This window comes from Bidens hawaiensis, unplaced genomic scaffold, assembly GCF_021521415.1.
Source record: "Bidens hawaiensis isolate Kalapana, Puna unplaced genomic scaffold, B.hawaiensis_p1.1 tig00003182_1, whole genome shotgun sequence".
NCBI classification, from domain to species: Eukaryota; Viridiplantae; Streptophyta; class Magnoliopsida; order Asterales; family Asteraceae; genus Bidens; species Bidens hawaiensis.
In genome coordinates this window covers 2,271,167-2,282,619 of record NW_027491173.1, presented here as the reverse complement: position 1 = coordinate 2,282,619, position 11,453 = coordinate 2,271,167, and the positions used below count along the sequence as shown (strand labels likewise).

The 11,453-nt window shown below is 42.8% G+C and overlaps 1 protein-coding gene across 1 annotated transcript; it reads left to right on the top strand.

The window, feature by feature from the left end:
• Positions 1–7,368: 7,368 nt before the first annotated feature.
• On the top strand, positions 7,369–8,385 carry LOC143622537 (uncharacterized). Its single transcript, XM_077093653.1, has 2 exons — positions 7,369–8,064; positions 8,119–8,385. The coding sequence occupies exons 1-2, from the start codon at positions 7,369–7,371 to the stop codon at positions 8,383–8,385; spliced, it is 963 nt and encodes a 320-aa protein (XP_076949768.1).
• Positions 8,386–11,453: the final 3,068 nt, after the last annotated feature.

The window sequence follows — 11,453 nt, the reverse complement described above, 5'->3', positions numbered from 1 at the left end:
AAAACATATATAAGTTAATGTATATCAATTATATTTATATGTTTGTTTCTTTTTTCTTTTTTACTTTTATAATTTTGAGTATTTATTTCAAAATAACATTTAGAGGCATAAAATCAAAATACTTTATAAACATGACTTTAATAAATTCCCTTTTTATTTTAATAAGTAATAGATTTGTGTTATAGTTTGTTATTGAAACTGTGGAGCACAAGGATTTTGAACATAATTTTGGTGTTTCTCCTTTAGTTTAATTTTACAATTTTTGAAAATAATTAATGATATGTTTTTCGTGTAAATCAAAACCACCTTCAAGCCCAGTTAATGAATTTTTTCCGTATTTGGCACTTGAAATATTAACACACATATGGCATTTTATGTTTAAAATATGCCACGTATCCTTCTGTTCAAGAATATAAATTAATATATCCATTTCATTATTAAGAATAATAATAATGGGCTTTTTTCTCCTCCTATTCTCCATACCTCTCTTCACTTTTCTATGTATACCTCTTTTCTTTCTCACCCTTGGTGTTCTTAATTTTCCATTTCTTCTTCCTATTGTTCTCCCTTTTATTCTCGTTATCCTTCTCACTCTTCTCATCTTGATTATTATTATAGGGATCATATGATCATATCCATAATGGCGCGCTATTGTTAGCTAGTGTACACAATATGTATTTTACACCACGAAAGAGATTGACTCGATCATGTAGTCAGTTTTTGCCTTGAAGATAGAGTACGTAAAACGAACCATGCTTGTTTCGCAAGGGGAGGATGACCAAAGCCATATATTTGACGTAAATTACATGCAATATCCTCTTTGAATGTTTGTATATTTACAATACAATATTAGGTAGATAAAAGGTTGTGGCATGTCTGTTTTAAGTGTAAACACATAAATATAGTTTGTTTGTAGTAATGTTTTTTCAACCATAATATTTTCTTGTAACATGTCATCCTTAAAATTGACACTAGTTGCACTTTGATCTTCAAAATATGTATATATATTTTTAAAGGTAGTTAAAGTCAAATCCTAATAAAGATCAACCATAAATTATTTCTAAAACTTAATACTAACCATAACAAAATCACGACCCTAAAAATGTTTGTCTGTCTGTGTTGCACTATAGTGTTTGAGGTCTTATTGAAAATTGTCACCCTTTCTAGTAAAGATCTTTTACATTGGTATTCACACAAAGGATTTATAGCTTGAAATATGAATTACGATATTTTAGATAGTCAGAAGCTATCTATTCCATCAAAAAAGGTTACATATACACCAATCCTAACAAACAAAGTGCTAAGGAACGGGATAATTAAACTAATTTGGTGTGTATGATTGTTTTGTGAGTGTTTGTAGATGGTTTGGGACATTGCGTGAACTGGCATTTTTATCCACTAGCCTGAAAGCATGCTCAATACACGCTTGACTCGTTATGGCATTATAGAGGGAGGGTAGCAAAGCTACCCACGGATCCCTTATCCGACCCACGGATCGTCAAAAGACATCCGCCACCCACGGATCCCTTATCCAACTCGCGGATTACTGATAATACACCCGCGCAAGGAACACGTTGGCTGGCAAAGCCACCCACATCCCAAGACATGCTTCGCGGATCTCCAACTATAACCCGCGGATTACCAATGAGCATCCGCGGGAGGAGCCCACAAGCAATACAAGGGACTCATCACGCGTATGATCCCCTACGTGATATGGAAGAGCAGTTGTAACAAACTATTTCTAGAAGATTCCCTTAATACCTCCTGATAGCGACACCGACCAATGGAAAGATGACACCTAGACACGTAATGGCCATCCCACGACGTGCGCAGATAATGGCTGCCCCATAAACGGGTCCAGGCTGTCACATCCAATAAAGGCTCGACACGTGTCCATTCAGGTAGAGAGGGAATAAATTGATAATTACAACTCCACCAATCACCTTCCCCCACCTTTGGCTATAAATACGAAGATCACCTCTTCAAGATATTCATTCACACTCTCAAGCCTCAAGCAATTACATACTGTATCTTACTTTATTCCGATCAGAGTACGATACTTATTCTCACGCCGGAGGGTGGTTACGGGAAGACCCCCCACTCTGTCCTTCCCGTAACGAGACTTAACAGTGTTCTATTTTGCAGGCATAAGCTTGGATCTGTTCTCATAGCGCTTCAGTATACTCACATCTGGGGGAACATCAGATCGGACTATCCAGTTTGATCTAGTGTTTCTTCATTTGGCGCAATCCGGTTTTAGCTAGAATCACGGTTTTTTACGGTTTTTTCGATTCACTGTGATCTGAAGATGAGTCAGAACCAACAGCCTTCTGCCACTCCGGCGAGATCCCGTCGTACTGAAATTCTGGACGATCCAGTCCATGAAGGACAGGTGTCGGATGAACTTCGCCGGAGCACGCGAACTCCGGTCTTCGAGAATAGAACCAGAGAAGTTCCAAGGTTTGAAGAATTTGCACCTCGTAGGAACACCCAAACTCCGTTCTTGGAAGACAAGGCCGAAGAGTTCCCGAGGCACAAGGTTACAGAGATTCAACGGACCACTCATACTCCGGCTCTGGAAGACGGAGCCAGAGAATTTCCCAGACATGATGGGGATGAAACAAGAGTTTACCAGACCCGATCTGGAAAAAACATTCTTACTCCTGAAGAGTGGTACCAACAAGAAAAACAACGGCTAAAAGAGGAGTATGAGCGAAGAATCAGAAGAGATCAGGTACAAGCCAGAACACTGACTTGTGACTCGCTCCCCTCCATCACCGCCACCAACATTCCGACGCACCCAAGATCTAGAGTTGGAAGACAACTCTCGATCAGCTGGTCGGTCGCTCTTTACAAAAAGCCGCGAGAGAAATCACCATACTCAGCGTACCCCATCTCACAAAACCCCACGAGATGCTCGACAAAAAGAGGTGTTTCAACAAGAAGAGGGTTACGCGAGTGATGGCAGCTGGGACTATGGTATGGAAACTTCTAGCCGTCCCAGACCACCGGGGAAGCATGCTGAATACTTCAGCGATACCAAGGAGGATTTCACCAGACCATACCGTCCCACTACGTTTACGGAAAAGTTAAAGTTCATTATGTGAATATCCACCGCCCCTTTCCCAACGAATATCAAAATTCCAAGTAATTTGGCAAAGTACAATAGGATGACCCACCCGAGCGATCACTTGTTGAACTTCACAGTGGTTGGCGGGGTGAGCGGATGGACGCTGCCTTATTGGTGTCATATGTTCGCATTGACACTAACAGGAGCAGCCAAAGAGTGGTTTGAGAAATTACCAGACGGTCAAATTAAAAGCTGGGACAACCTAGTTGCAAAATTTTCACAGCATTTTAATCAGCAGCGTAAGCATACTCGTGACCCTTCAGAGATTTTGTGTGTTGTCTGCTAAGACAACGAATCACTAGAAAGTTTTATCACTAAATTCAACAACGAGAGCTTGAATATTGGTGGAATCAGTGAAGATATGCTAAGGGGGGCATTCCGAGTAAACGTAAAGAGCCCAGAGATGGTCAGATGTCTGACAGGACGGGATGGCATGCCTCAGACTTGGGATGGAATCATGTCCGCGGCCAAGGTCTTTGCAGCCACAGAAAAGTTATTGGGGGCGGGAGACACCAAAGCAGCACGCAAAAGCTGAGCCTCATAATAATCAACCCAAAAAGGAAGAGAGGGGTTCAATCTGGTCAAGGGTTCAATCTAGTCGAGGATTCAACCTCCAGAAAACTCTCCCAAGCAGTTTGATTCCAGATCACTAATTGGGCAGAAATAGAAAGACAGAAAAGCGGGCAAGTTTGATCGGCAACATTGGACTCCCTTGACAAAAACCCCATTAGAAATTCTGACAACAGAAAACGTCGAATTCAGGAAGCCTCAGCCGCTGACGAAGCAGGTGAACCTAAATCCAAACAAGCACTGAATGTTCCATGAAGACATAGGGCATGACACAAATGAATGTGTAATCTTGAAAAATGAAATCGAATCCGCCTTAAAGTCCGGAAAGCTCGAACATCTACTCAAAAACGTGCGGCAAGGCCCACGGAGAAATGCAACTCTGATATAATGTTTAATATATGTTAATCCCGTGCACATTTTATTTAATATATTATTAGTTTTATTCGGTTTTGTGTAGGATTTGTATACTACTAACATATTTTTATATTTTAGGTTTCGGGTTTGAATTCCGGTGAAAAGAGGGCGAAAAACAAGCAAAAACAAGCCGAACCGGAGAACCAAAGGACCAGGAGTGAACCGGACCAGACCAGGATGGACCAGGCCCCACCCCCTTGGCCGGAGCGCCGCTCGACGGGGAGGGAGGAGCCCACCGCGCAGAGCGGCGTGTGATGTTCCAGAACTTTCGTTTCGTTGGCCGACTTAACTTATTTTTGGACCCCTGTTGCCTATAAAAAGACCCCTAAACTCACCATTAACCATACCTTGAAGTCCAGACGAATTTGGTGGGTTCTGAGAAGTCCGAGAGCAGTTTCCAGTAGCTTTGGAGTCGAAGAATCAGCTGGTGTTGCACGTATTGGTTGAAGACGAAGAACACGGGTTTTATCTTTTGTTTCTTCCGTTTTCGTTTATTTTACGCCATGAATTCTTATTTGTTTGTTTGCTTAAACCTAAGATTCTAGGCTAAATTGCATGAACTATCTAGGCTTATGATGAAATTATTTTGATGTTTTGATTTGATTTTGGGATTTATTTACGTTATGGTTTTTATGATTTAGTAAAAGATTTATCTATAATTAATTGATGCATATGGATACTTAGGATTGTTTGAAGAGTTTTATTCCATAGTTTTCCTTGATTATTGTTTGTCATATGATAGGATTGCTATTAGGTCAATTACTTTGTGTTTTTGATTATTTTATGATTGAAGTCATGATAAGATCATAGGAATAATATTGTCAAATAAACCTAAGTGTGCTGCTAACCTAAAATCTGTAAAGTGCTAGGTTATTGATAAGTCTTTACTATTTAATCTTGCTTGATTTAGTTCTTCGTAAGGAGACCGTCTAGAGTTGATTATTTACTATTGTTTATCAAATCAATTAAGTATAGTAAATTGCCTTTGATTTATGTACTATAAGGTAGGATTTCGTATAAAGGAACTAAATTATAAACAATTGGGTGACCGTAAGCGAACTTGATTTTTAATACTGGTGTGCGTTAAAACTTGTTAGAAATCCATAGGTTTCTCTTAAGAAGGGTCAAGGGTCCTGTTCGGGTTTTCTTTTAAGTGTCTATTTTACGATCCCAATCCATAACTAAATATTTTCCCGAGTCAATTCATTACTGAAATTTAGTGGAGTCTAGCCTAGGTAGTTTTCTCATCATCATCTTATTTTCATAACAAAATTCGTTTTCTTTTAAATTACTTGTTTTCTTAATTAATTTTTAATTATAGTATTAAATTAGTATTTTAAATCCCCCAAACAAATATAATTAATAAGTTGTGTTTTGTAGTCCAGTCTAATTAGCTAATAAACGTAATTTAAAGAGTCTCGTGGGTTCGATATCCGGACTTACTTAGCTTTACTAGAGTCGATCGGTTCACTTGTCGGTTAGTAGTTTAGTCGGGTTTTAGAGAGTCTAGAGCATTACTTAGTGTTTATTTTTTGTTAATTTAGTTAATAAATATTAAGCTACTTCAAGCACATCAAACTCCCGCAGACAAAGGTCCCCTGCGAAAGCAGATTAAAGATCTGAACGTTCACATAATCCAAGGGGACCCTACTCGAAAGTTCAAGCGAATGGAGGCGGATGAAGATGAATGGAAAAGCGCGCCCGTAATTTTTCCAAGAGTGAAGGGAGGCCCACGCATGAAGCAACCTCTAATCGTCACAGCACTGTTCGGTCATTACCGTTCTCAGTATGTCTTCTTCAATACGGGGAGTACATCCGACATAATGTATGAACAGTGCTTTGAACAACTAGGCGACGAAGATAAAGCTAAGTTGAAACCAATGCATGCTCCATTTTTTGGGTTCTGGTATGAAGTTATGCACCCTAAGGGGGTCATAACATTCCTAGTCACACTAAGTGATGGGATTCATACAAGAACCGAGGACGTTGAGTTCCTCGTCCTGCCTGCAAGGTCTAAACACGACATCATTTTAGGGCGGGAAGCAACTGGCTATTTCAACGCAAATCCTTCCACGGCACATGGCGTTGTGGGAGTACCCACGCGAACAGGGATAGCCATCATTCGAGTCAACAAGCATTGTTACGCGACCGAAGGGTCGAAGCCTGCGAAGGTCCCCAAAAAGACACTACGAATAGATGCTGAGAAATGTGTTGTCAACCCGGAATACCCAGAACAGACTGTTGTTATCAGGGAAACTATCTCGGAAATAGTACGGGTCTTTTTGAAACAATTATTGATCAAGAACGCTGATATTTTTGCCTGGAAGCCTTCAGATATGGCAGGCGTTCCACGTGAAATTTCAGAATATCGGTTGCGGTTCAATCTGGCGTATACACCGATCGTTCAAAAGAAAAGGAAGATTGGACCTGAACAAACAAAGGCCATGAATAAGCAGGTGTAAGACTTACTGTGTGACGGGATCATCCGCGAAATTCAATACCAAACATGGGTTGCAAACCCAGTGATGGTCCCAAAGAGCAATGGCTCATGGCGAATGTGTATTGACTTCAATGATTTGAATAAAGCATGTCCAAAAGATTGTTACCCACTCCCAGAGATTGATCTTAAAGTAGAAGCGGTAGCGCCTTTCAAATTCAAATGTTTCCTAGACGCTTACAAGAGGTATCACCAGATACGGATGGCAGCCCGTGATGAAGAAAAAACTGCTTTCCGCACTGACCAAGGCACATTTTGTTATAAAATGATGCCATTCTGTCTAAATAACGTGGGGACCACATACCAGCGCCTAATGGATAATACTTTCCGAGATCAGATCGGAAAGAATTTAGAAGTATATATGGATGACCTGGTCATCAAAAGCGTGGAGGAAGATCAGATGCTCCGAGATATCGAAGATGATTTCTCCACCCTAAGAAAAATAAATATGAAACTTAACCCTTCAAAATGTTCCTTCGGGATGGAAGAAGGGAAGTTCCTGGGCGTAATCATAACGGGGGATGGATTCAGGGCGAACCCAGATAAGGTTCAGGCAATCGCCCGAATGCCTTCCCTATCCTTGTTAAAAGAAGTCTAGACGTTGAACGGAAGGTTGGTTGCCTTGAACAGGTTCCTCATGAACCATGCAGCCAAATCCTATCCCTTTGTGTCCATGTTGCGGAACTGCCTGAAGAAGGCACATTTAAAGTGGACCCCGGAAGCAGAAACGGCGTTCCTGGAAGTGAAAAAGTGCCTAATGGAGCTACCTACAATGACTGCATCTCAAGACGGAGAGCCTCTCACATTGTACTTATCGGCATCCGATATTACAATAGGGGCAGTCCTCCTGACAGATCGAAAGACTGTCCAAACGCCAATATACTACGTCAACAGAACACTCGCGGACGCCGATACTCCGTATTCAATGCTTGAAAAGCTAGTTCTAGCACTAGTATATGCGGCACAGAGGTTAAAGAGGTATTTTCAAGGCCACATGATACATGTGTTAACTGATTACAAGTTGAAGAATGTATTAGCCAAGCCTGAACTATCCGGGAGGTTAGCCAAGTGGGCGATCGAACTGGGCGAACACTCAATTGAGTACAAGCCCAGACCCGTAATTAAGGGCCAGGTCTTGGCAGACTTTGTCATGGAAGTACCCACAGGCAAAGTCCAAGAATGTTTGTTGGAACAGCAACCCTCGACCCCTTCTGACGAAAGGCAACAATGGATTCTGTTTACAAACGGAGCATCAAGCGGAGAAGGATCGGGCGGGGGCCTAGAGCTAATCAACCCAGACGACCAAGAGTTCACTTATGCCATCAAATTGAACTTCAAAAGTACGAATAACGAAGCTGAGTACGAGGCATTCTTGGCCAGACTTCGGATTGCGAAAAAACTCGGGGTGAAATTCCTGGATGCTCGGGTCGATTCTATGCTTATTGCAGGACAGGTCTCAGGGACTTATGAGGCATAAAACGACGTTATGGCCTCATATCTGTCCCAGGATAAAGACCTCGTGCAACAGTTCACTTCGTGCAAGGTAGTCCACATCAAAAGAAGCGAGAATCGACCTGCGGATGCTCTGAGTAAATTGGCGTCCACCAGCTTTGAGCACATGGGCAGAGGTGTGAGGATTGTTGTCTTGGATAGCCCGTCCATACCTCAACTTCACGTGATGGTCATCCAGACTGGCACAGTCTCTTGGATGACACCTTTAAAAGAATACCTGTCATCCGGTACTCTCCCGTATGACAAAGTAGAAGCAAGGTAGATCCGCCACATGGCATTGTGCTACCAAATGCACGGCGACATTCTCTTCCGTAAATCCTTCCTTGGTCAGCTGCTCAGATGCGTTGACGCCGAAGAGGCCAACTACGTAATCCGAGAAATTCACCAGGGCATCTGTGGGTTACATGCGGGACCAAGGATGGTTGTAGCGAAAGTAATGAATGCGGGATACTATTGGCCGGGCATGCAAATGGATGCATTCAAGGAAATCCAAAAATGCGATGCTTGCCAAAGACATGCACCCCGGACGTTACGACCTCATAACGATCTAGTCCTAGTCACTATAGCATGGCCTTTCCAAAAGTGGGCCATTGACATTTTGGGACCATTCCGTGAGGCCCCCGGGGGTGTGAAGTTCCTGTTAGTTGCCATAGACTTCTTCACGAAGTGGGTGGAGGAACTTAAAAAAATTCCTATGGGAATATATTATTTGTCATTTCGGTCTTCCAGACGTTAGTAAGTGATAATGGAACTCAATTCGCTGACAACAACCTCCAGGAATGGTTATTTGAGTTACAAATAAAGCAAGTGTTCACATCCGTCTCTCATCCGCAAGCCAATGGGCAGGTCGAGCGAGCCAATCGTATCATCAAAGAGGGCATCAAGGCTAGATTGGGAACCAAACGAACGGGGTGGGTTGACAAGTTTTCCCATGTACTATGGGCGCATCGCACAAGTAAAAAGACTAGTAACTCGGAGACGCCGTTCAGTTTAACATACAGCACGGAAGCAATGATTCCTGCCGAGATTGGTCTCCATCCGCGAGAATCCTCATGATGGAAGACAACGAAAAAGAACTCAGAATTAACTTAGACCTTCTAGAGGAAAGACACAAGTTGGCAGCCATACGCGAAAGTAAATACAAGAGCCAACTCCAGAAGTACTACGACGCATGGGTAAAAATCTGCGAATTCCACAAAGGGGACTATGTCTTCCGGAACAATGAGGCATCAAATTCCAAACTTCCAGGGAAGCTAGCTCCCACATGGGAAGGTCCTTACGAAATTGACGAACTACTGGGGAAGGGTGCATACAAGTTGAAAAAATTAGATGGCACCCCCATTCCCAGAACCTGGAACGTTGCACAATTACGAAGGTGCTATATTTAAACTATGTAATTGTCCTTTAGGCCTGCGTGCCTTCAGTTTTGGTCTGCGTACCAAGTCTTTGTTTAACACCACGAACCGAAGTTAATGCAAATATAGTTAACGCATAGTTATCCAATTTTAAATTTTTTAGCATCCTAGTTCTTGTACGGATAGGCCTGCGTGCCAATACTTATCCTAATCCAATATTTTGGATACACGACGAATTTAGCTCACACACATTTATATTGTAATCATACAAGACAAAATGTAAAATCCATGTCATATATACAATCAAAAAAGGGATTACATGAACACAAAGACAAATATACAACAAATTATTTTTCATGAAGATAGTTGCGGAGTTGGTGAACGCCATCCACCGCCTCAGCAAAGCCTTGGATAGTGTCCTGGATGGGAAAATGCAGTTGGTCAAACGCGTCCATGTGCGCATCATACTTCCCATCCACATCTACTCCTTGAAGGTCGAAATCCTCCAAGGAACGGCCTTCCCGAACAAAGGCTACCCCCTCCTGGAAACCTGCCTTGCGCCCTGAGTCACTTGATGCACAAAGAAGATCGGCAAGGCAATCTCCTAGTTCTTCCCCTTTATGAATATGGGAGATAACCTACAAAAATGATTCGAACATCAACAAACAAGTTTACAAGTTATGAAAGAGACATGGAAACCCATACCTTAGGAAGACCTTCCTTCATCAACCAGGCTTGGTCAGAAGAATCTTCCTCAGCACGTACCTTCAGAGCGCCCTGTTCACCGATTACCTGGTGTTTTCCTTGATCAGGTCTTCAACTAATTGATCCTTTTCAGCAGCGGCGGCATGAAAAGTCTGAGGGTTTCTCCTTGAGCAGCAAGGCGAGCCTCAATAGCTTGCCTTGCCTCTTCCGCTTTGGCAAGCTCAGCCTCACAGGAACGATCGAGAGCACACGCGGCTTCAATTGAAGCATTTTGTCGCCGACACGCCTCTTCCCAGTCTTTGGCAGCAGTGGCCTGGCGTTGTCTCTCTTGCTCTAGAGCCCATTTAGAATCTCTCAGCTTTCACCTTTGGGTGTTAGCCTCGATTCGGTATTTTTCTTTTTTGGCTCGGAGCTCTTCAAGGAGGTTATCTTGCAACCCCCAGTTCTGCCCCATAAAGTTCCAGTCCCGGTATATCTCTTGAGTTGCCGAGACCAAATTGGCCAAATGATATATGTAAGAGTTTCCAAGAGATACCCGGGCACGGTTATGCTGGAACTCACGTTCTACAGGAGGCACACCATCATGCAAAAACTCAAAACACATTTCCCCTTCAGAAAACCGGGAAGCAGGAGTCAAACCCCATTCTGGGATATTACGGGTGGTTCCCCCTGGCAAAATGTGAACCCCTTCCTCCTCCAAGGAACGTGGTGGGTGGAAGTCCGGACGCTTGCCCCGCTGGTTCCTCTTGAATAACGGGTGGGGACAAGGGCAGCGACTCAGACGTCGGCAGTTCCCGGACAACAGGACGAGGTGCGTCCTCCTTGGACTTCCCCTTGTCACCAGCAGACAGTTGGCTGGAACCACTCTTGGCAGGAGGAATATCCAAGAGGATCACGCGAGCTGCATAAAAGCAAAACATAATTAGTTTATTGAAATAAGGAAACACATTAATTTGTGGGAAAGCACCTAGTGCGCTTAGCGTGCGGATTGAAACATGATCACGAAAAAGGAGCCTCTTCACACCCGGAGGAGAGGAAGGAGGAAAACGGACCACATCCTGACTCCCACCAGTGGTTGTCACAGGACCACCGCTGGAAGAAGCTTCTTTTCTCTTGCGGCCAAAGGCTACACCATGATTCACATTCAAAAAAAAAACAAAAAAACATAGGTTACCTGTTGCAAACAAACCCTCGGACACCACTAGTTCCCAACGAGTCCGCTGAGGAAACAGAAAATTGTCGTTATTCTTCTCAAGGATCGGAAGGTCCT

Bases quoted from the DNA above. Each gene is read 5' to 3' on its own strand.
- LOC143622537 (XM_077093653.1), top strand. From the start codon at position 7,369: ATGGAGCTACCTACAATGACTGCATCTCAAGACGGAGAGCCTCTCACA. The intron at 8,065-8,118 runs GTCTCAGGGACT...TATCTGTCCCAG, and splicing joins CTATGCTTATTGCAGGACAG to GATAAAGACCTCGTGCAACA.